Below are 26,386 nucleotides of genomic sequence, written 5' to 3'. Positions count from 1 at the left end.
CTCGGGTGGTAACTTTATCCATCTGTGGGCATCATGCACAGTGCATGAAGGGAGTGTGGCCTCAATAGCCCCACAGTAAGCAAAGTTCTGCTATGTGGTCAAGGAATACCATAGATATTCAAATGAACTTGCATTAAACGTGGTTGTTTTAGCCAAAGTTATCCTACATTGTATGTTTCCTAGCTATATTTACGTTCCTCATTATAAATCAATTCCTTTTCCCACAATTCCCAAAGAATGTTTCCAACACTGAAAATTTCCAGAATTTTGCAACCCTATTTAACAACAATGAATGAATAAAACACTACAGTGTAGCTGTGTAAAAACACATACACTGGGACATCACTGGGTGCAGTAATCTACAATAGGATATCACTGGACCCTTAGCTTCTGCAGTGATTTGTAGGAACAAGGCAGATCCCATGAGCCTTTGTGACTGATCTGGCTGACTTCCTGTTCTTTGTGACTTCATCAGATGTTTTCTTTAAAAACATCAGCAGGCACACCTCTGCCAGTCTTTCTTTTCCACTGCCTAGGCATTCTGTAACATTATTAAAATCAAAATAAGTTAAGTTGTACATAAGGGGAAGGTTGTAACGTTTTTAAAGATGTGTTAAAACCCACCCCACCCCTGTGGCCAGTGTTTAGCTAGCTGTATTAGTGTAGTGGAATAACACTGGCATAGGAAAAGTGCATCACATTTTGCCTGAGATACTACAGTTGATAGGTCAGATGGTTTTATCTGGAATAGTAGAAGTACTAAACAAAATATAGCCTAAGTCCAACAATTTACTTTCTAATTTTGCCCCTACGGATGATTGGCTTCAAAACGTTGTACCAGAAACAGATAGGTGATGTCATGGAGATGACAACCTTTATTATACAGTCTATGATTTGGACAGATGCACCAGAGCATCAGTCCCAGCAGGTTTTATTTTTCTTTTAAAGCTCTCACTCATCACTATTTGCTCTCTGAACACTGGAATATTCTTATTAATGGGTGGATTTTAGGCTCCATCCTTCAAAACGTCGAGCCTACATCAGACAGAAGAATACAGGAATGTCTAATCTTACTTACTTACTGCTCCAAAGCAAGAAAACTGAGGCAAAAGAGGGCATTAGAGTGATATTGTGATTATTGGGCTATTTTTTTCACATCTTCTGTGTTTATGTCATTTCTGTTTTTGCTTTGGACTATACGTGCAGGCATGCTAGCATGTTAATCCCAGGGGCAGTGGGTGTAGCAGGTCTAAGGAAAAAAATGGGAATCCTTGCACTGCGGCACTGGATTGATTGTGGTAATCACCAACTTTTGATCCAGTATGTTTTAAGCAAGATAGACTAATGCTGTTATAACTCTACTGTAGCCTGTTTAATAGCTGTTCAGGCATTTCACGATCAGCCAAGTTAATACATCATTACTGTTGCTTTAAGAGAAAAGTGAGGTGATTCATTTGATGAGGATTTACCTTCTGAAAGTGGTTTTGTGTTTTTTGTTTCTTGAGATGTATAGGGACATTCAATGAAATAAGACAAAACAAATGTACTTACTAAAAGAGGGGTTGTAAAGGCAGTTTCAGACTAAAGGTGCTTCAGGAGGAAAAGTCAGGCACCATCACCAAGGTATAAAGCAGCTAAGTTTAGGTATTCCTTGGGTCACACTGTTATTATAACTAAAAATGTGTCCACATGTAGCCAGAATTTGTCCCACTACATCTTTGATAAGGCCTAACAGACAGGTATATTTCTTGAAAGTCAAATGATGTAAAAAGAATCCCACCAAAATGATCCCTCAGTATTCAGGATTTAAGCTTTTACAATTTGTGTCTGACCCTAGTGTTTGAACTAATTGGTGTAAACGGAGAGTTTCCTCCGTCTGCACAGTCATATTACCTTACGGAGACCTTCTTAGTGTTTTCATTAGTGCCTAATCATTACCTGTCTGCTCAAAAGCCAACCCAGAACAGGCCCAGCTTGGTACATCTGTGTCGATTCAAAAGCAAAACTAAAGCCTCCGGTGACTCAGAGCATTTTGTTAAGCCACTCTGTTGAACTAGGATGGTAACAACAGAAGTGTGGATTAACTCTTTGGCAAGAGCACTACAGCAAGGCAAATTGAAATCAGTAATGACTAATTAGCTTTGATTGCAGTTTTTAGAAGTCATAAAGCAGTTCACTTTGCATTAAATCAATGAATCTTTTAGTCTCTGAGTTTTTCAGTCTCCCTCCTTTTCTCTCATGTTCCACTTTCCCTTCCGATCCTCCCTCTCGCCCTCTGTTTCTTATTCTCCCCTTCCTCCTCTCTCCAACTTTTACTTTATTTCACAGCTATTAAACCAGGAAATTTCAATCAGGTAGCACAGCATGAATTTCTGCAGGGGCATGGGAGAAAGAGTGAACTTTTATTTAATGCAGCCGTCCTTTCTTTTCTCTTCTCCACCTCCATCTCGTCTCTCTTTTCTTCCGCGGCTGAACTCAACCTTGGCTCTTTATAGTTTATGATTCAATTTCCAATTTGTCCTCCAGAAGTATTTGCCTGGTGGGTGGCACAGTGGTTTTGTTCTTATGTGTTTGTACAATCCCCGCCTTTGGTATTCATAGAAACACAGCCTGACGGATACATGCATTTGAATTTCCAATTTTGTGTCTGCAATTCTCTCTGCTTTGTTTCACATGTAAGTCACATTGAGATGGGGATCTCCTTTTTAGAGTGAGCTCTTTGCAAGTGAGGAGAGATACTTGGAAGCATGTATTACCAATATGGTCATATCATTAGAGGCAAAGATGACCAGAGGAGCTTACTTTGGGACCTGGAGGTTGTTTATTGATTGCATTGAGAATTTGGAGGAAATGCATGTGTTTTAAGATGTGGTGTTGGTGCTTTTTTTTTTGCCAGACAGACATTTTCCAAAGTCTAGTTTGTGACTGCTCAAATCTCATAAAATTAAAACCCTTTTTATCTATTGAAAAGGCAGACCTGTGTTTAGTTTTAGCTGCCAAAATGCGCTCTTACTTACAGTTTTATTTTCTTCTTCTCTAACCGATATGACTGTTGACCGTGACAGAAAATTAGAGCACTTAACTTAAGAGAAGAGTAAATGTCCTTCTACTCGGTCTGAGATTTTTTTTATGTATGTAATATTTAACAAAAACCAGTGTAAGAGAATTCTTCTCTGAGTGTTATTGTATAATTTGCAGGAATCCAAGTTTTCAGCACATCAAAGTGTTTCCCCACTGCCTCCTCTGGGTCTCTTTGCTCCCCATTCTTCCCCTCCTTTCATTCCCCTTTCTACGCGGTCTCTGATAAGCAGTCTCAGGAGACTCTTCAAATGACCAGATGTTTTGCAAGGAAGCCAAAGGCTGGATTTTTTTTTTGTTTTCTACCTTTTTAGATTTTGAGACGGTCTTTCAGGAGAAGCAGGAATCCCTCCAAAGCTTTTGTTTCACACAGACATGCACATGTTAGTGTTTAAGACTGATCTGAAGGGATTAAAGCTATTACATCGTGTATCACAACACAGAAACAGTACTCTACTGACAGCTCCTTAAATCAGACTAAAATTTTATGTTTCTTGAGCGTTGCTTGCTGTCTGTCAACTGAATCTGCAGTTAAATAGCCTTTTACTGAGTTTTCCCTGCAGAGCTGGCGTTCTTGAAGCTCTGTAAATAATAAATGGAACATGCTTGTCCTATATGTAGGTGCTTCGTGCAGATCAAGTATGAAAATCATAGCTGTTTGAGTTGGCTCTTTAATTTACAAAACAGCCAGTTTTAAAGGGCAGAACATCGGGGTGTCTCCATCAGGCTCATACAGAGATAATGGAGCACCCTGTTTGCAAATAGCCCCAAAAATGTGCCAAATATAAAGGGCTATTCTGGAAGAAATGTAACATTACATCCACATTAGAAAAACAAGGGCTGGATATACAGTCAAGTGTTAAACTAGCAGCAGCAGAGACTGCTTTAATAATAACGTGACAGAGAGAAGTGCTGAGATTTGGTTAAGCATCCTGTGTTGCCTCAAATATAGAAGCATTTCAGAGGATTAGCAGAGCCTCGTTTTGGATGTTCTTATGTTTATTAAGTAAACAGTGTGCATATGATTGTTTTTCTGTATTCATGTTTAGCGGAGAGCAGCTTTAGTATTCTCTCCAGCAGCTCCACAGCCATGCACTGATGGATGGGGTGCTCTTTACTTTACTGATGTACTGTGATCAATGCTGATGCAAGGAAAGAGTGTGGGAGAGAGAGACAGACAGAGAAAGAGAGGTAATGTGCTGCCTCTGCAAATCTCTGGCTTTCTCTCTGTGTCCCTCTCTCCCGTCCTCTCCCTTTCACCGTCTCCCAGTCTTTTTGCATTAATCCTCTCCTCTCCGTGAGTTTCCCACTATGTTGATCCTGCCAGTATCTGCATATGCCGCACTCTCACCAACATCATCGCCTTAACAGATATGACACACTGTTTCCTTGCAAAGCATATGCTGCGAAAGGGCAACTTTCAGCAGATTACTAGATTATAGATTAAATAGGGAGAGTTGAGTGTGAGTGAGAAAGTGGGTGTGCGTGTTTTTCCAGCACAGGTCTTTAAAGAGGGGCTAAAAAACATGGCTGTGTGACTGCTAGGCCTGGCCTCTCATGTTGCCTAAATGTGGTTAAGAGGCTTTTATTTTTAGCCTTTTGCTGTTGTGAGTTAAATAAAACAGCAGTAATGCAGCTTCACTAATCCTCTCACACAACTAATCCTTGCAGAACACCACTGTAAATACTCTGTGGGCTGCATTAAAGCACAAATCACTCAATCCCTCACTGAGTGTTTTATGCCTATTTTGGTTCAGATTAATAAAATTCTTTTATTTTCAATCTAGAAGAGAGATGTTGCAGGAACAACTTGGCCTCTTGGACTTGAACTCGTGGACATTTTTCTCTTTGTGTCTTTGTGTTTTAGAGTATGTTTGTGTGTTGAAGTGTTGCACTTAAAGCACTTGCTATAGGAATCAACAGAGGGCTCTTCAGGTTGAAAGTCAGAAATACTTCCAACAGGAGTATATCTGTTTACCAAGAGGTCAAGAGACTGTGTAGGGTGCTTCGAATTGTAATATGTTAGAGGAATACAATCATGAGTCGTTTATACTTCTTCTTAACTGAGCATGAAATATACTTTTTGATTCAACCATTTTCACCAGTATTCATACATTTAGTCAACTTCAAGTTTGTTTTGCTTTGTGTTACATGGTATGAAACTTTTATCAAAGATGCTGTGAGGAGGATCTGTTTAAATTCGACTGCCTCGCCACCTTTTGGCCTGGAGTCTCACACACACTGTCGTGAAGATGTAACTTTTCACAAGGCATGTGTTTGTGTTGGAACAAATTTTCTTTGTTCAAGACAACTTTTTACTGGATACAACGTGACGAGGTAAGGTATTTATCAGTGCGGTTATGTTGCAATGTTGTTTGAAATGTGACAACAAGCAAATGCAAGTTTGTAATGTACGTCAGTAGGCGGCTATATGTAGCACTGCTAGCAGCCTGGTGCTACAACGTATCTGAAGGCTAATGTGATAACAAGCAAACTTTGTCAGTTTGTACAGACGTTTAGTTGCCATCCATACTGCTGCTACTGCTGGAGGTGCTGTGAGACGTGTCCGTAATGCTAGAGAGTCCTAATCATGTCCTAATCATGTAGCAAGCAGAGCTAATGTAACCTCACTTTTCATTTTATTGATCAAGTTTGAACAGACCACTGCAGAATAACTGCTCACTGTGGGTTGGAATGGACATTATCACAAACAGTTTAGCTCCTGTGTTATAAAATTAGCCTGTATCTCTCTCCAGTTTAGCTTTCTTCTGCTCTTCTGCCCTTTTTCTGTCTGTCAGTCAGGCTCCTGTGTCCATCACTACAAAATCAATCACAGAAATCATTTTTATCTTGGTAAAACTAGATCTCTCATATCACTTCTAAACTTTGTCAGCTGGTATGGTGTTGTCACAGAGACTTGGTAAATTAATCTGATCCTGCTTGACCTGACCGGGAAGCTAAGAAGTAGCATTTCGAACTAACCTATATTGACGCTGAGAATCTCATTTAAAAGTGTGCATTACAATGGGGCATATATCTAGAAGGAAGACTTTTTCAAGATCACTTAGGGTGTATTCACACCTGTGGCTTGTTTACTTTGTTCCAATTCAGGGGCAAAAATGATACAATAATAACAGTTGTCACTTGGTTTGATTGTGTTCACAAGGCAAAAGTCTGTTGCAGTCCAAAGTTGTTTTCATATCTTCATGGAGCATCAACAATGTGTGTGGCCAATCAGCGTTATAGCGCTTTGGGCTCATGTACCAGTATGTGCTATATGATCAACATATGTAGTTTTTAAGAGCCATGACTGCATGAAGGCACTCCGATAAGGCACTTTATTTCTGTACCACTCCATATTAGCCCACAACTCATTTTCTTCTGTTCTTTGGTCTTCTCTTCTTCTGCTGCTGTGGTTGATTCTTCTACTCCTTCTTCTTCTACTGTTTTGACTGTACAGTTGTCAACTGAGCTAATTACAGCCCCAATTACTACAGTCTGAGCCACAGTTATGGGTCAGTTGTGCCGGTTGCTGAGACGTTTGTGTTCTCACTGTAAAGGAACCGCTACAGGTCTCGAATGGAAGCGAGGCGAGACCACCATTTTTTGGCAATCTCGACCCGTTTGTTTTATCCTGCATCCAAGAGCAATTACTGTGTTCACATATGCCCCAAACGAACCAGGGTTTCGGGGGGGCTGATCACTGTTTTGGAACCACTGCCCCAAACGATCCAGGTGTGAATACACCCTTAGAAACTCCTCACAGCCGCTTTAACTTGTCTATACTCTAAAACACGCATTACAAAGGCCTTACTGTAACACCTAGTGTTCTTGAACTGTATCCTACTCACAGCATAAAAATGCATAACTCAATTACTAAAGCTCTGGGAATTTGTTTTCGTATCCACATATTGTTTTTGTGCCATCTGTGTACACACAAGGATGAGTTAACTACAAGGTAAGTTATTAAATCAGGAAATGTTTCCTCCATGATTAAAAAACAACCTGCATCAATGTTTTAATTAACTGCTCCTTCTGAATTTGACGATCACATACCACATCAAATGATTAGATAGGAAGTACTTTGATAGGAGCTGTGTGTTATTGCTTTAGAGCGTTTGCTCTCCAGATCCCACAGCACTGACCCTGCTGTGTGTGTACAACCAAGCAGGAAGAAGAAAGAGTACATTATGCGAACACATTTGAAGTTAAGTATCTCCTAAAGCAACATTTGAATTTTATCTTCTCCAGGAAATAACTATAACCCCTCCTGCTGCTTGGTAGAAAAGTCAGGACATTATGGGACGTGTATCTGAAAACTGTCTTTTGGTACGTTTCATTCAAAAATGAAACTCTACCACTGAGTTCTTTTATGCTTCCCCTGGTGAGTCTGAAGAGAATTATACAAGCTGCCTGCAGCAAATACAGAATATTTGCTTTGCTGCAGCAACTTTGGTTTGATTTTCTTTAAGAGAAAACAAAATGTTTTCATCCTCCACTGTTGTAAAGCGGTGAGAGCCACGGGGGTATGCAGAAAGGATAACCACACGGGCAATGTCGTGCCTCTTCTGAAGGCTGTTAACACCCACTCAGGTCTTTTCACCTTTAAACAGCTCATATTTTAACCTGTCATAACAGAAAAAGCAGAGGTGAGACAAACTTCAGTTACAGCTAAATGTGACTCAGCTGCTTTTTAATGAGATTAAATGTGCTTTTTCTGCCAGTACATGCCTGATATGAAGAAGTCAACAGGTGCTTCAACTGAAGAACACGACTCGATGTTGGTCAAGCTCTGTTTGTTTATGACGGCTCAGGCCTTGAAGAGGCAACATGAACGAAACAACTGGGTGGGTGGACCATGTATCTGAGCGACTTTTCAGCTAAGAGCAGAGAGTTGCTGTATGATGGAGAGCATGCTTTTGAAGTGTGTTTAGAGCATAAGTTTATGGGATGGCTGATCCACCATTAAATGGGTATTAAGTCTAGGACAAGTTGTTTCGTAGACTTAGTGAGCATGGCTTCTGGGCTAATGCTAACTAAACTAAATTCTATCAACATCTCTTCTCCGCTGTTTGTGTTAAGTCACACAATAATTATCACGTTTAGTTGAAAAAAAAATGCTTTAGGGCTCAATTTTGATTAACCTTTTTTTCCACTATAGTGTATCGTTACAGGCAACCAGTTGAAAGACTGGGGCCCGACATGAATGTTTAGTCCCACAATAAAAGAAGCCCCTGCCTCAGTGTAACAAAAGGGTCACACTTTTTGACAGAAACTGTAATGTAACACCTTACAACAATATTAGTGAACCATTACATGGTGAAAATGTAAAAAATTGTTTTAGATTTATACCTGATAATACCTGATGATACAGTGGTTGGATTATTCACTCAAAAGCTCTTTTTAGCTCTAAGCTTCAAATTCAAGATCACATTTGAAACTCCAGATCTGCCATCAACAGTTTTTCATCAAAACATATTTTATCTTTAAACAAAATAATATTTAGATATTGGAATGATAGACACTAAACGTTGAACAGTTTCCTTTAACTTTGTTCAGATCTTGTAGAAATCTGTTGTTGTCTTTTTCATCTGTTTTAATTAGCCCCTGGTTGGAATATGATACAACTGCGAAACAGGGTTTGTAGGGCATCTGAAAGTTGTTCATTTCTTGCCTTTAAAGTTTAAGTAATAAAAAAATTTCCAGAATAACAACAACAACAAAAAAAAAACCCATCCTGAACAACATAAAATGGCACAAGAGCTAGTTTCTGTTAGACAGGTGCGGCACTGTGAGATTCAGAACTGGAGAACAGAGACTTCTGCAGCGCCAGGAAGTCCTGGAGGGAACTTCTTCAGAGAAAAAAACAAGAGCTGAAATGCCTAATTTGCTGGGTAAAATAGAATTTGTACGTAAATCCTATCAATTTGTATTTTATATCTGATTCTACAACAACAACACTGCACTTATTAAATTGAGTCTCTATCTCCTAACATTTGGAGGAAAGGAAGGGAACTATTTCTACAATTGTTGAATAGTTAGCAGTGACTATTAAAAAAGTTTGTTTTCTTGAATTGTCCCTCCCTAATCTGTCGTGCTGTAGTAACAGTTTGTGTCTTTTGGGAGGAGATGTATTGGATTCACGCACAGTGGCTGTAACTCTGGATCGTTCTGATAAATTTCACACTTGATGTTTGCAGCATTGGGGGTGAAATGTTCCTGGACTTTATAACTTTTTGAACACAGTAGTGTTGCATCAGCTACCACTGTTTTTTTAATGTCTTGTCTACTTGTCACTTCCCATTCACAGTGCTTGGCAGGTGGGGTAGAGATGCCTCAATAGTCAGTGGCTCACACCCAGGAAACAATGCAGTGTCCACTGATAGCATAAAAAACAGGAGATTAATAGCAGTTAACAACAGTTGAATACATCTGAAACTGGTCATTAAACCCTTATAAAGAACTGTCTGTTACAATTTGGTGTTAGTTGTAGGTTTGTACGATAACCTTGTCTTGCATTGCTTTGTAAAGCAATCCGACCATTTATCATGCAGTTATATACACACATATGGTGAAAACAGCCCTATCTCTGATAAAGAATCCTTTGAAATAATCCTGGATCCAGACGGTGATCCAGATCACCTCCAAAATTTAATCACTCCTTCTTTATCCTATTTTGGACATTTCCTGAAAATGTAATCAAGATGCATTGGTTAGCTTTTGAGTTATGTTGTTCACAGACAAACAAACAGACAAACTCCCCCCTAAAACACAACCTCCATGATGGAGATAACTATGAACTCCACAGCACTGAGCTGTAAGTTACAGATTTTCTGGACTTGGGTTTTCATTTTAAACTTTGCAGCAGATCGACTTAGTGCTTAAATTTTCTCCTGCTGGGTACTAATAGCTCAACAATGGTGGGTCTTCAGTTGTCTCCATACAGAGTCCACACTGAGACCAATCATCTCTCCAACACACACTCTCCTTTCCGCTCACACCATTTACAGTCAGGGCAGGCTGTGCTTTTCTCTCCCTCATTCCTCCCCTTTACCTTCATCTCGCCTCCCTCTTCTCATCTTTCCACCTCTGGCTCTGCTGCCAGCCAGCCTCACACACACCAGGGTTTCCCTTTCATTTGGTAGTGAGGGATGGGATGAGAGACTGAGAGAGACTGAGAGAGGAGAGTGGAAGGATGTAATGATCTGTCCTGATGAATGCAGCTAAAGAGAAAGTGCTGACGCAACTAAAGAGAGGCTTTAAGAGGTGATGTGCTTAATGCACCAATCACAGAGCTCATCAGATTACCTGTCAACATGCAACAACCAATGAAGGTGTTTTGAATGTGACCAAAAAATCATTAAGAAAAAAGTTCATGAAGCTTCTGTCCTAAAAAAAATCAAGGATGTGTGTCCAGTTGTCATATTATCATTTGAAGAGGATTAAAAAATTATGTAATAAGTTTATAGTACTTCTATAAATGTAAGGAAATATGTATGATATTATAAGTCTTGATTAATATTAAGGCAGAATTGGGAAGGTAACAGTGTTTTAATGCCATGAAGTGAGCGCTTTTACAATTGTGTTCAAGTAAAATCAGATGTCTTGAGTCGGACATGACTCATGGTCAACAAAGCAAAACAATAAATACCAGCTGCAAAACAGTAATCAGTGATGCACTTATCATTGTGGGGAAAAAATCGAAAGCTCAAGGGTTAACATGAGGACTATGAGACTGCAACATCAGCGGCTGGAATTCAGCCAAAGAAGAAAGACAGAGAGAAAAAAAGAGAGCCAGAGAGGGAGAAAACTGTCTTTGTTCATCTCTGATGCATGTTTTCCTCCTGGAGGGTGTTGTCAGCAGCTGGTTAGATTAAGCTCTTCATCTAGTTACTGATTCCAATTCCCACGTAGCAATAACATCTTTTTGCAGAACTGATCCATCAAAGTAGTGTCTGTATGAAGCAGTGGCCTGGTCACAGAAGACAGCCGTGTTAAAGTGGGAATGTCTGCACTTTATAACATTCTCCATCTTTTTCCATCTAGTTTCTGAATGTTTCAAGTCCTGGTCTTTTTAACTTTATGAATACACCAGATGAGGTTTATTAGTCAGCTAGGGAGCTTATGGAGAGGCAGCTTGGCTCACAGCTTCAAGCCCTGCCAAACAGTGTTGAAAAAAACACACAGCTTTTAATATGAAGCTGCTAATTCACTTTAAAAAACAGTATTTATTACAGAGTTTGTTTATTTTGGACAGGATGAGACATCTGCAGATAATTCAGCTCCAGGGAAAAACGCTGAACAATGAAAGATACTTGCTTAAAACTATCAGAGATCTTTGAAACAAGCTGGCATCAGCTAAGCTTGCAGCCCCTCCTCAAGTGTTTTGACTTGTCTTCTGAAAATAAATCAAATCACTTCAAGAGGGATGATAGATTTTAGATGATAGATTCCAACTGGCTAGTTCAAGTTTCAAGCAAAGAGAGGACAGTTTAACTTGAGCACTACCTTTATAACACATGCTTGTTTACATACTGCTCGTAACACCATGGTAGATGGCTGTCATAGCGGGTCTCAAGTCCAAGTTGAGCCAGAATTACCAGAAAGTTCAAAGTCAAGTTCAAATCAAACCTGCTTTAACGGATGATTAACAAAAAGCACTGATCCTGTTAGCTTGTCAGGATTTTTAAATTGTTAATGAAGCTGCTCTCTGGCCTGTTTTAAGTGCATGCCAAGCCTCTCTCCATGGGGAGACGCTCTAACGGTTTTAGCTATGGTTGGGACATTGTAAGCGTTTGAAATTAAAAATAATAAATAAATAAATAAACCCAAACAAAATACTTAAAACCTGCTTGCTTGTATCACAATTTTATCAAACCAAACTTCTTACCTAGCTAACAGCACACTAACAGTAACAATCCAAGTCCAACAGGGGTCATGATAATTTTACATATTACAAAAATGGATATAGAGTCACAATGCCATGAACTGTGGCACAGAAAGGCAGACACAAATGCAAGCACAAACTAGAGGTCCGGAAGGGAAAAGGGTTTAATAAAGTTCAGGCTATCTGAAATCACGTAGAGGTACCTGGCAAACGTGAGGCAAAAAGGCAAGGTCTTGAAGCAGGGAAGGTTCAAAAACACGGCAAGACTAGGGCTGTTTTCCAAACCGCCTAATATACTAGCAGTGCCTACTATTTTGGATGAAATTCAGTATATAATATTCAGTATCCGAAAACGTGCAAAATCTGCAGTATGCCAAAAATCCCTTGATGTCCTGATGATCCAAAAAAATTGCTCAGTATGCAACGGACCAGTCTACCTGGCATACTGTTTCCCACAATGCACGGCACTAAAGCTGTTTGTCAATACGGATGGCAGGTTCAGTGAATTACTGCCATCTACTGGAATGAGTTAGCACTATAACTACAACACAACAACTTTATGTTAGACGGTCCATGAGACAGAAGTGAAGTGATGAGAAAGAAACACTGGTAAATCTTCTCACTTCTAGTTGTAAAAGAGTTGTTTACTTCTACATATTCATTCAAGCCCATATAAACCACTATATCACATTTTTAAACCACACATGGATTATACAGACGTGGATTTTCCATCAGCTGTAAAAACCAACACTCAATCCCTTCCAGATTTTTTTTAAATAAACAATATATAACTTTTGGTGTACGATTAAAAATCAGAAATGGGGAAGCTTCTTTTTGTTATTACGGCCCCCGTCTGTGGAACAGTCTACTTGAGGACCTGAGAGCAGCACCTACTGTTCATATTTTTAAAGGCAGACTCAAGACCTACCTCTTTAATCTCGCTTTTAGCTGATTGTATTTATATTATTGTATATTATATGTAACTTATTTTAACCCTTTTATTTTGTTTTATTGCTACATTTCAGTCAGATTTTTATTTTATTTTATGTATCATTTATTTATTTATTTTTTGTTTTTTACTTGGAATTTTATTTTTTTGTTAAATGCTTCTCCAATTTTAGCTGATTTCATTACGCACTTGATGTTACACAATCTCATTTTACAATATTATCTATCTAACTTTTATTCTTTACTGTTATATTATTTTAGTTATCTATTTATTTATTCACTCTTATGTTTTCATTTTATGTAATTATGCAATTTCTGCTTTTTATTCCACTTATTATTTTATTTTATCTTTTTCTCATGTGAAGCACTTTGTATTACAAAATCCTGAAAAGTGCTATACAAATAAAGTTTGATTGATTGATAAAATGTCAAGATCTACCCACAGTTTGTTTTGTACTTTTTTACCCATTCCAAAACTTAAAACCAGAGAAATATACTACAAAACAGACCCAACAGAACAGTCATACAACATACTACATGCAAAAGCAGTAGGTAGTATGCAGTGCCTTCTACGTACTACATTCACTCCTAGTATGTTTGGAAAACAGCCTGTGACTAGGACTATCAAAGGAGGCTCAAAAGAATGAGAGGAATGATGTTAAATACAAGAGGTAATGTAGGTGATGGGAAACAGGTGGGGAGGAACAGTCAGGGAGCAGGTATGACGAGACAGGGTGGGACAGACAGGAACACATCTGGAACAGAGACAGGGGTTCATGACACTGTGAAGGTGCGGGCCTCAAACACCATAGCTCCTCCCCTGTCATGCCTCCAGAGAGCTGGCCAAGCTGGCAAAGCTTAATACCCCCTTTTAAGGATCTTACAGACTCTTTTGGGTGCATCCTCTGTTAAAGTATATCCTGTCTCAGTGCTTTTTGTAGACATTTAAATCTTTCAAAATAAAACTTGTGATTTGTGACACCTCCTCCGAAACTGCCGCTGAGCATGATGGCACATGAAAGCACACTCAGGTGAACACAGCAATGCACTCGAGTCCTCCAGCGTTGTTTGCTAGTGTGTCATCATCCTTTGTACAGACACATTTTTTCTACAAAATAATCCTTTAAACAAATCACTGAGGGTAAGAGTTATTTTCAATATGGAAACTGTAACTCCTCACTTCTCCGTCTGACAGAAACGTTTCATTCTTAAGCTGTGAGACTCTCTAACATGTGTGCTGTAACATACAAGACTGCCCGCTCTTTCACAGCGAGTAAACATGGTGATAGGACGTCGTTTATCTTGATCTGTGATACGACACCTCTACAACAGAGTGACATAAACAACAACCATAACTCACACTCAGACACACACACATACACACAAACACAAGGCAAACTATTAAAGTGAAATACGCAGAGCTCGAGGTTTACGAGTGTCCGTCCTTATTCCTCTGACAGGAAGAGAATTCAGACAGAATAAAATCATCATCAACATGGCCGCTGCGCTATAGATCTCTTCCCCCCTCTCATTCCCTGACTGACAAAGAGGAAACTGGATAAGGGAAAGGAGGGTGTTTGGACTCAACACAACCATTGTGTCTCTGTCTCTGTACTGCTCTGCCAGAATGACACAGAGAAGCAAAAAGTGAGACATGGAGGCAGAGGAAGAAAGAGGGAGCAAGACACCAGCTTCAGTCAGAAAAATGAAAAGACGCTGGCATGGCTCTGAGCTGCCCCACAACAATGCACATTAGAAAGCGCTGCAGGAGGGTAAAAGAAGACACAGATACTCCAGTGAGCCGGATAGAAAGAGGGGGAGGAGGGGGAGGAGGGAGGAAGAGGAGAGAAGGAGGGAAATACAGATGAGTAAGGAGACCTGGACTTTCCCTGAGGGCTTATGAAAAGTCACCTCCAGTCAGCGGTTAACAATTAACACAGGGTTTAAAACACAAGCCCCCCACCTCACACACACACGCACACACACACACACAAATGCTGCCACAGGTTAAAGTCTGAGCGGTAATGCCGTGGTAATACATCTCAGCATATTAACAATTTATACCTCATTCACCGCCCTAATACCTCGCCTCAAGCACAAATTAGCACAAATTGTCTTCAGCCTGGTGGTGGAAAGCCATGGTGGCGGTGGGGAGGCTGTAATTATTCCAGGACACGCCATGTGTCACCAGGCCTCTGCCACATGAGCTAATATTTCGTATGATGTAGCAGGAGGGCTGTGGTGCTGTTTTTTCTGCAGATAATTCCCTTGTTTGTGTTGGATCAGAGCTGCATGGAGATCAGTGACAGAGAACCGGAGATGTGTTGTTTTTTCTAAGGTGTGTTTTTGGAGACGGTCTGGCACAAGCTGTTCTCATGTCAGTGCGGATGGTTAGCAAAGGGTACAGCGGTTTAGCGCTGTTTGTCACATGCTTAACAGCAGCTACTGTTACTTTGTTAAAGTGGGAGGGAGTCAGTTTCATGGTTGGGATCACAGGGAGGATAAATCTGTGCTGTGATTATTGTACTGCTGTTGTTTTCTGTGCAGGCTGCAGTGTTTCTAAATATGTGATTTCTGGTGACGCATGCTTTTTGACGGAGATGATCCCCTCTCTGTGGACAACCACACGCACTTTGTTCTCTCATTCAAATCCAAATTCTGATGAGTAAGATCCCGGGGTTTTCTTTCTCTCTCCTTCTTTATGTTTGCCCCACCATGAGCAGGATCTGCTGCTGTGAGCAAACTCGTTCAATTCACTCGTTTCAGTTGTGCTCACACGCTCTCTCAATCAGGGACGCTGTGCAGAGGAACAGTGTGTGGCATTTGTGGTGCAGAGCAGCTCGAGCTCAACCTGCTTTCTTTCTTAGCAGAGGCAAGTTTTGTGGCTTAATGCTGTTACAATAGACTGTTACACCAGGTTTCATCAGATATAGTGCATTTAGCGTCATACATCTACTTTATTTTATTTTTTTCTTGTAAAACTGGAGGGAAAATAGGTAAATAATACAATCATTTGAACTTTTTTTTCAGGGGTTTGTTTTCTGTCAGGCATTTCTGTACTCCCAGTGGCTGCATTCAGTCTTTTAGCTATCCGTCAAAAGCAGCAGTTGCACATGCAGGGATCCTGCACTAAAATCCAGACTTTTTTTTAATCTTTAAGAGCCCGAGCACTAAGTTCCCCATACAGCCTAGCCAAACACTCAATGTGTTTGAAACATTACCTTCTGGAAACAAAAGGAGCAGAAATGAGAACTCAGGAGAACAGAAATTAAGCACTTGGTGTGATTTTTAAGTGCTCAAATATTAATCAATTTATAAGAACTACAATTCTCACACGACCACCACTAGCACCTTACACAAATGCTCATGTTTCCATCGGCAGCGCGCACAGTTGTGTTGTGAGTCATGTTGTCTCTGCTTCTCCTGCCAGAGCTGTTGTCAAAGGGCTGAAGCTGTCAAAAACAGACTAAAGACCCAAGTAATAAACATTATTATCCCATGATTGAATTTTTTTCTATTAATTGTACATAAAACTGGATTCAGTATGTTTAACATTTGGTATTCATATCCCATATAAATATGACAGAAAAAAAAGGGGAAAAAAAGAAATATAAGTTTCATAAAGCACTGCTTCTCACCAATACCGCATGCCCCGCGGGGCTGGGGGTAGAATAATATTTGACTATGTCCTGGTGATTATGAAACAGTATTTTGGCTTAAGTGTCTGTCCCTGGTACAAGAAATAGCATCAAAAAGACCAGGAGGCTGAGCTTGGAGTGATGGGCATATAAACGAACATATGTTGAGACTTTAAACCTTTACTACTGTGTTGTCTTTTATGATCATTATGACTTTTTTGCACTGTTGGTTTGCTTCAGTATTTGCAGAGGCAAAGGTAAATAATAGAGGAATAACTTTGTGGTTATATAGTAGACTTGTGACTTGTGCCTTTTGTTCTTTGGAAAAAAATTGGAAAGTCAGGTATGATATTGAGGGTACTCTGATGGTCTTGTGTCTGAGTTTGTGTGAGAGAGAGACAGATTCAGACAGAAAAATAGGGAAAAGCTATTTTCGTTTATTGTTCCATTGTTACTGCTGCGTTGTTGACATGTTTTTCTGGTTTTGTAACGAGGCAAAAGTAGGTCTTCAGCCTGAAGTTCTGTACTGCCTCACAACCTAATGACTGAGGACTTGCTGATCTCCTTCAGTCAGCCTTCTTCTCCTGATTAGGCGAGTGTGAATATGCTTTATACGTAGTTTCATTACTTTAGAGATGTGTTGCTTAGTTCTGTCTTGAATCGGCACAGTTGTGCTTAGGCTTTGAGTCATTCATGTCCTCCCCTTACTTTTCCCACTGATCTTTTCTCTTTGCTGGTCTCAGCGGCAGGAAATGACATTTGAGAGTGAGAGGAGTCACACTCTTTAGGGGGGCTGCCATTGATCAGATTAGTCATACACACACGCACGCACAGGTTTGTGTTAAAACATATTAAGTCCTTTGTTGGTAACTTGCAATATTTACAGCCGATAAGGAAGATTATAGTTAAAAATCGGTCTTGTGTATGATTTAAGTAACGCTTTCCCTGTCCCTGTCTGATAACCATTACGTACAAAGGGTGTTGCATATGAGGAAAAGCAGAGTGAGTTTGTGTTGTAGACATGCAGAAAGCACTGAGATATGGTAGAGAATAGAAAACAGGGCCGAGGGAAAAGAAGACAGTGCTGCTGGAGCGCGCGTGCCTCCCTTTCTCTCCATGCTAATTTTCTTGGCAGGCTCTGAAACAGAATTTTAATTTGCTCTGTGTTTACGATTCATAACGAATGGTGCCATCTCAAAGGCCATTGTAATCTAATTATTAACACAAATGCATGAACGTACTTGCACTGACGGGCGCACACGTGCACTGAGACGTACGTTGTCGTCTAATTAACTTGGAAAGCATTCTGAACTCGTTTTACATTTTAAAGTGTGCTCTTTGTGGTTAGAACAGTGAAGGCCTTGGGGAAATCCTTAAATATTTATAGATACTAAATATGTGATTTATATAGTGCATCCATAAGCACCATGGGTATATCGGATAATTTGAAACATAATTTACGGTCTCAGTTTGGGCTGGAGCCTGCCCAGAAGGTCAGATCACTTTTGAAAAAATCTATATTGCTTCCATATTTTTTTTTTTATTAAACTGCCCAAACAATCTATCTCACTGGTAATCCACTTCCTATATAAATCATGATGGTACTTAAGTAAAACTTAATGAAAGATGGGGACTCCTGTGGTTTCCTGCCAACACACTCTTTTGGCACTGGATGTATTGAAGCCTGGGAGCTTTTATGAGTTTTTAAAGACAAACAACCAAACTGCACTGCTTGCAAAACAATCAGTACAACATTTATTCATTGTCTGTCAATTCAATGATTCTCTCGCTTTCACAATAGCTGCTTTTGTTCTCATCATAGTCATTATGAGTACCTTTTCTGTACATATGCTCAAAATAAGTCGGGAAGGCATGAAATTATGAAGAATCAAATCAATGCATCTCTTTTACTTTGCATCACACACCTGTTTTTCTTTAAACAGCTTTAACTGGCAGACTGCAAGTCTCACTGGTGGCTGATTAAGAAGCAACTAGAAGGGTTCTGACAGAAATCCATTTAAAACTGTATCATACTTTCTTATTTATTAACAGTATTCTGCACTCAGTTTTACAAACATTCAGTGATACAGAAAACGTACTAGAAAGTAAAACAAACACGCAGTCTACTGAGCATTACGAAGACAAACAAGAGACTTGACTGCAAGCCAAAATGCTAAAAAATGAAGGTGCTAATGCTGGCAGACGTGAAAAATACTCGAGTCACTGGAGGACCATGACATGATGTTATGTGAAGTAACATGAAGTAAGATGACTTGATGTAGCATTACTTGTTGCAATGTATTGTGTCTTGACTTGGTTTGATGTGGCATGATAAGGCAAGGCATGGCGTGATGTCAGTTGACATGGCCATGCAAAGCATGACACTATGTGGAGTGACTGGACATAGGTTGACATGGCGTAACGTGATTTGATGTGCCCTGATGTGATGAGATGAAATAAGACGAGATGAGATGAAATGAAATAAGATAAAATAAGAAAAGATGAGTTAAGATGAGATAAAATAGGATTAGATAAGATACTACCACATGATAAGATTTGTTCCACACCAAGGAAATTTACAGGCTAATAGCAGCAAATGTGAGTTTATAGTGCAAAATTTCCATAAGAATATATTAATAGAATAATATAACAGTTGTAACATAGAAAAAAAATGTCCATCAGAGACGACAGCTTTGCCACAATTCTCCAGTCAAACACCACCTCCACCTTTCTACTGTATCCTGTCCTCTCACAGCACATTAAATCCTACAATGTGGCATTTGTGTCCAGAGTTAGCTCCATTAGCTGTGTTTGTGAATACCATGACGCTACTTTGCCCTCTGTTTTTTTTTAATGGTGATATTTTCCCCATAACAATGGATGGAAGGACAGATAGATGTCAAGTCTTTTTAGCTCACACTGTTGTATCAGCATGTTGTCCTTGCCTCCTTCCCCCTAGTTCGCAAGAAACATTGAGCCTAGCACCCGTTAGCATCAACATGCTAGAGGCCGCTGACAGATGAGTTTGTGTGTCTCTGAACACACATAGGCTCAATATTAGTAAAAACACCACTGCAAACATAAATGGTTAGGTGCCAATGGCCAAAAAATTTAGCCATAAAAAGGAATGACAGGCTCCAAATACATGGATGCCCAAAAAGGCAAGAAAAAAAGAGGAACAGAGAGAGCTGCTCAAGCCACTCAAGAGGTGCTTAGCAACCAAACCAAACCAAAAGAGAAAGAAAAAGAAAAGTAAAGAAAATTCATGTCATGATTTGATATAACGTGATTTGATGTAGCACAAGTTGATTTGGTGTGACATGATATGGTGTGACTTGATGTAGTGCGATGTGATCTGGAGAGATTTTATGTAGCATGATATGATGTGGCATGACATAGTGCTAGTTGATGTAAAGTGAGTTGGCATGACTTGGTGATATGGTGGAACGTGATGGGACAGAAGTAGCCAGGCAAGTTGTGGCTTGACATGACTCTTTTCCAATACATCAAACAGTTCATGGATCACATGAAAGGCCCAAAATTCTCTTGCAAACTGTAAATCTCATGCGTTAAGAAAATCCATTTAGACTTCCTGGAGAAACTGGGGAGATACCTGATATTCCAGGTATGAGCTGACACCAGATGTGGAATTGGTAAAAAAAAAAAAAAAAGGAAATCACAATAGATAAAATGGACAGGTTTTTTGTGCAGTTTACATGGATATATCTGCAGGTTCTACACAGAGTTTGTAGTAGAAAAAAATAAAGAAGGAGGGAAAGAGAGATAGAGGCAGAGAGACAGAGAAAGATGCCCCCAAAGGTAGAGTGACATTTTAAGCAGTGCCCCGCTGGGACCAAGCGCTAACTCAGTGATTTGTATGTGGCAGCGAAACCATACACACACTTACACTTAAACTGGCATGAATTGTTCAAAGTCTGGACAATCTGTCCATCTGTTAATGTGCTAGGATCACATCATGCCTAGTAAATGAGGTAAAGACATCGCTCTGCTAAAAGAGGAAGAGCCTTCATGCCACGGATGGACAGGAAAGGGAGAGATGTCATGGGGAAGAGGGAGGTAAGGCAAGGTGAGACAGGGGAGGACACATTACAGAAGGTGTAAAAATTCTGGGATTTAGGGCCTGTGATTGAGGATAATGGCCTGCTAGCCTGCTGAGTTTGCTGTGCAGAGGAAAAAGTGCTGGAGTGGCAGAGAGAGATTGAGAAAAGGGCAGGTCATTTGTGAAATAGCTGTAGGACGAGGTGAGATGGATGAAGAACATGAAGAGGAGGATGGGATGGATAAAGTGTTAAAGGCAGATTACAAGGAAGGCAAGATAGGTATGCCATTGATGAAATACAGAGGGTTGCATTCTGAAGTACATGTATTTTTTTCTTTATTAGCAATCTGAGTTTTAAAATCCGAATCCAAACACACAATGGACTAGTCTAAGGTGAATTCTTATACACATTGAGCAAAGAAAGTCTTTGGTAAAACACTTTCTTAAACAAGTTGTCTACTGCCTGGTAACTGGTAGTTATAGAGGAAAAAGTTGTTGAAATGAATTCAAAGATTTATACCTTATATAGCTAATGAGACAGCTAAAATTAAGAGTATTCATAAAATAAAGTAAGACAATTATAGCCATCACTATTTAACGTTGCCAAAATCATCCACCATCCTTGCATATGGCTTCAGCTCATATTTATTTAACAACATGGGCCATACTGGAGACTGACTGCCATCTATTAACATGACACGCTGTAATTCAGCCTTAATGAACTTTTAAATTCCCCCAGTAAAAACCTCAGCCTAACCTCTGCGATGCTTTCTACAATGCTCGGTACTGCTCTACTAAGGCAAAGCCAAATACTACAGGTGCAACATGAGTAGGAACAGGTATCATGACACAGGCATCCAAGGGCACAGAGGAACTGACAACTGAACTGAGCTCTGCTGAAGAGTGCAGGAGTGAATGGTGAACAATAAATATCATAAGAACCCATCTTGAAGCCAAGGGTAAACACCTTGAAACAACCTGGGGTAAAGTAGCAGCTCAGCTCACAGCCTCTCTTTATTCCCAGTGTGTGGTCATGGGCATTGCTAAGAAAAAATGTTACAGTTTCATCTTCCTTTATTTTGATATTTAGATTTGTAAGCCTTTTCCTATTTTGAAACTGAAATTTTAAATCAAATGAAGGGATTTGTGATATTGAAAAAAATAATCAGAACTTTACTTTAAACAAAGAAACAAGCTGTAAAATGTGTGACAGTAAGTTTTATTCCTTATTGATTGAGGGAATTACCAATAACATTCCATTATGTCCTCGTGCCCATGTCCTTATCAGAATACAGTGTTGAAAATTAAATTCATAAATAAATATTGATCAATACCTGATGGTGATGATAAAAGAAAAAGTCAGTGGATCACTTACTTCACTGGTATTGGTATTCCTGGGAGTAAACACCTAATTGTGAGGCAATCTGTTTTATTGTTCATGGGACATTTCTCAGAGGAGTAAAGAGTTGGACTGATAGAGAAACAGATGGATGGATCAATCATCCAGCAACTCTATCCTTTGGCCACACTAGTAGTGGATCAAACCAGGAAACTAGAGCCATGACAGAATGATGAGAGACAGACACAGTGGGTGTGATGTCATAATGTGCTCCTCACTGAGATGGTAATTGGACTGGGCTTTGCAGGATGGCTGCTTTTGTCTTTTTCTCATTAACCGAGCAAATTAAGAACTTTTCAAATCTCTGTTAGTCTGTTAAATATACTCATACTGGCTTGTTCAGTTCATCCTGCCACAGTAAATACTCTTTAGACAGAGCACAGCCATTGTTTGCTACTTTAGTTTCATCCCTACGCAGTGCACTTCCTTTGTTGACTCTTTTGTTATGGAAATAGTGAAAACTTCTAACAACAGTGTTAAAAGCCCACAGACTTTGACTCTCACATGAAACACTTTTCACTGATACACATAGATGTGTTTACTAGCAATGATATTCAATGATGAGCTTCCCTAAAGACAAGGAGGGTCTACAAAGTCAGTATGACATGTACACATCTAGTTTTATGGATGCACTGTGCCTCTGTAAGGGCTCATTATGTCTCCTTGGCATTTTCATGCACTTAATGAAAGGCTGCAATGGAAGGACCATGTGTCGACATCAAAATCTTCATATGTAGAGTGATTTCTTTGTTCCCTCTCTCTAAGGAGACTTGAGGGACATCAGTGCTCAGGGTGGGCTTGTTGTTAATTAACCACAGGGCTGTCTGATTGAAGTGTGTATTTATGAATGTGCACACAAAGTGGTAGTTACGGAAGAGAAGCAGCTACACACATTAATTAGTATTGCAGCAAGTGCCCATATAGTATGCTGTGCCATCTGAATAAATCTGTGTTGTAAAACACAAACAACAATATATATATATTTTTTTTCACATATTCCACTAAACTGTTTTATTCCCTGGGTTTGCAGAATGACAACAGTTCCTGTAAAGGTTCCCTTAACAATGAAACAGCTTTTGGCTCAGCTCGCATGGCGTGAAAAGAAGGACCTCCATATTTACTGCAATCATCATTCTCTGTGTGAGCGTATGTAACAGAAAGTGTTTGTTTTACGGGCATAGTTTTGTTTGTGCATGCATCAGTGCATAAAACAGACAGATAAACAGATCTGTTATGACCCATGACAACCTGATGGTTGAGTCATAATCAGAATATATTTTTTATTATGATTATTATCAGTGTTTAGTCTGGCATCATGTATTAGTTTTTTTTTTTATAACTGTGTGGTGTTTTTATCAATATTATCAAAACATCAGAAATATTATAGAAAGGTTAATGTTGCATATCTAGTGAGTTTCCTTAGTGAAACATACTGAGGACATGTAAAGGCTTAACATCTCAGCAAAAAAAGATGACATCAGCACCTTGGACTGTTGTGGTAGGCAACGAATGGTGACCAGGTGTCTTACTAAGAGGCTGTTCACAAAACGGCCTCCAGAGTGGATTTTTTCCTGAAACGCTGCTGCCACTTTTGTCGTGTTAACAGCAGGCCAGCGTTTTCAGTGGAAACGCTGATGTCACACTCCACTTTGCGCATGGACGGTACAACAGTACCATTGTAACAATCGTCGCAGGCTGCCATGTTGTGCTTGTGCTGTTTAATCCACTGAATCTACCTGATTTTTTTAACGTAATGTGCATGTGTTGCTCCACTTTTGCACTTTGCATTCGCAAGTGCACCAGGTGATCAGCCCAACTCTACTTTGTCAGAGATCTTCCAAAAGCTGCTTCTAGACAAGACAGTTATAGCGCCAACTGCAGGCCTGGCATGCTTAATACAGTGTTTTCAGTCCCTCAGTGTTTCCGTGTAAATGCAGATTTTTTTCTCTGCATTTTTGCTTTTTGTAAAATTGTTTGAGGTCACTTCATTTGTTTACATACATGTCTTGTTTAACGTTTCTTCAGTAACTTCCAGTGGGACCTGAATTGCTTCATAGTATGTGCTGGGATCCTGGTGTGCAGTAGCCTCTTTACCACAGACCCTAATAGGTCTGTGATTTGATGGGGGGGGGTCAATTTTTCTTAAATTGTGTTCAATTCTTTTGTTATTAAGAGACAAAACTTGGTTTCGTCATCGCTTCAGGTGTAAGATGCTCTTGAATACCTGCCACGGTTTCCTGTTGGTAAAATCAGGATAATGTCATTTACATGCACTAATACTTAAAATTTGCACTTGAAACTGGGAAACTCAAGTCCATAGAATCACACTCTGTAATTCCATCAAATGTAGATGATGCACTGAGATGTACCATTAACTCAACTTTGAAATCAGCCAGTATCAACACTGATTTGATCCAATATCACCCTTTATTTCACAGTCTCTATTTCTTGATATGAGGATGAGACAGAGAATGATGTTTTGGCAACTTCAGGCTTTCCCATCCTGAATACTGAATAAATGATGCCTGTAAATTTGCCCAATGGTTCAGTCCTTTGTAGTCAATATGTGATCTGTTTATTAGTCTTGTTTCAGTTTCTTGCTGAAAAATGTCACACTTAAACAGTGGTTCATTGGTCCTTACAGCACAGCACATGTTTGATTGGATGTGAAGGCTCTAGAGCACTAAGTATTTAATGTTATACTATGTGTGTTCTTCTGTGTTTTAGTGCATGTGAAAGCAGGGACGTGTGAGGTGATCGCTGCCCATCGCTGCTGCAATAAGAACAAGATCGAGGAGAGATCCCAGACAGTCAAATGCTCCTGCTTCCCTGGGCAGGTTGCTGGCACCACTCGAGCAATGCCCTCCTGTGTTGACGGTATGTACCTCTTATAATATGGCTGTTTACATCTTATTTTTAACTTCAGATGATGCCTGCGGACCTCAACCCCATCCAGCAAATAATGGATGAATTGGGAAATAAAATGGACAGATGTAATGTACATTTAAAGGAAACATTTGGCAACATTAGCGTTGAAGTTCTTGGGGAAATGTCAGAGAGTCATGCTGCTGTAACTGCTGCAAAATGTGGACAAACAAAATATTACATTTAAAAGTAAATATAGAAAAAAGAAAAAAAAATACAGTGGCACTTACTTTGTTTGACATTTGATGTGCTTAGAGGCACCATCTGCATGCTTAATGATCATGCTTTTGAGGCAAAACACTGTTGATCTGCCAGGTTTTCTTACAGTTTTGGCCATCACTGTATGTGGTCTAGAAGTCTCACAGAATCATGTAGTGTGTGTGATCCAAGGATTGTCGTGTTAAACAACAGTAGTCTTAACAGTAGTCTTAACATTTCTGTTAAGATCTGAAAGTCGTCTTGGACTGGCTGGCCTTGTAGGTATCAAACTGAACTGTACAGATAAACGTTACCAGCTTTTGCCTTTGAAACCAATGAGAGACTGACAGACTTTTTAGATTGACAGGGAACATTGAACATCAGCTCAGAGTGACCTGACCTTTTCCAGCTGACTTGCTATGTTCAAAATCACAGTGTTTCAAGCAATCCACAACATTCACGCTTTCAGTTTGGGCAGAGAATAGTTAACTCTGCTGACATTTTCAGTGCTTAAGCAGTCCTTCAAGTGCCCACCAGTACCGTACATAATTCCAAGAGTATCCAATTCCAACCCACTGGCCCTTACTCCTGTTGTAAAGTGTCCTTCACTGTGTAGTGGCCTGTCAGAGGTAGTTACAGAGAGGATAAGATTGACTAAGTGGATACCACTCCTTTAAAAAACAACAAAAAACTTTTTTTCTTTTAAACCCAATGGAAAGAATTGTAGTGCCATTTATTAGTTTGCAATTTTTCAGGGTTATTTTGTGCAAAGATCCTCTCTTCTTTCCCATTAATACTAAATCATTCTAATAAAACCTCTACTTACATGGTCTTTTGGAAAGACATAGGTGTTTCTGGATGCATTGTCAGACTGAATGTACATGGATGCTACACTGTCTGGATTCATGATGCCCTTCTTGAGTTTTCTTCAACAACTCAGTTTGAAACACCATGAATTAGTCTTTTTGAAGGAATGTCTGGAGGACCACATGAAGTCTACCTCTGAATCTCAGAGACAAACTAGACTGTAGTGAACCTAAATGGTATTGTTGGGATGCAGCCCAGGTGTTGGCTTCAATAAGCTACAAAGACAAGCACTTTAAAGCAAAGTTAGACAATAGAGGCTGGCATTAAACCTTGACTAGAGACTGAGAGCATAATGAGCTAATGAGCTGTTTTTGGTTTTTAAATGAGGGACAAGCCCCGACAGAATTATGTGACTCTATTCTATTCAGGGTAAAAATACGGACACA

At 39.6% G+C, this 26,386-nt stretch overlaps 1 protein-coding gene across 1 annotated transcript in view; it reads left to right on the top strand.

Moving 5' to 3' along the window:
• Nucleotides 1-26,386, top strand: part of LOC141799469 (chemokine-like protein TAFA-2) — a 102,816-nt gene that overhangs the window by 65,770 nt on the left and 10,660 nt on the right. The window contains exon 3 of the mRNA XM_074681712.1: nt 24,738-24,887. Coding sequence (XP_074537813.1) covers nt 24,738-24,887 — 150 coding nt within the window. The remainder of the gene's footprint in view (nt 1-24,737; nt 24,888-26,386) is intronic.

The sequence above is a fragment of the Halichoeres trimaculatus genome, unplaced genomic scaffold (assembly GCF_033239565.1).
Source record: "Halichoeres trimaculatus isolate MK-OKI-2021-1 unplaced genomic scaffold, fHalTri1.1 fHalTri1_scaffold_11, whole genome shotgun sequence".
In the NCBI taxonomy this organism is placed as follows: Eukaryota; Metazoa; Chordata; class Actinopteri; order Labriformes; family Labridae; genus Halichoeres; species Halichoeres trimaculatus.
This window is presented reverse-complemented; position numbering and strand designations above follow the sequence as displayed.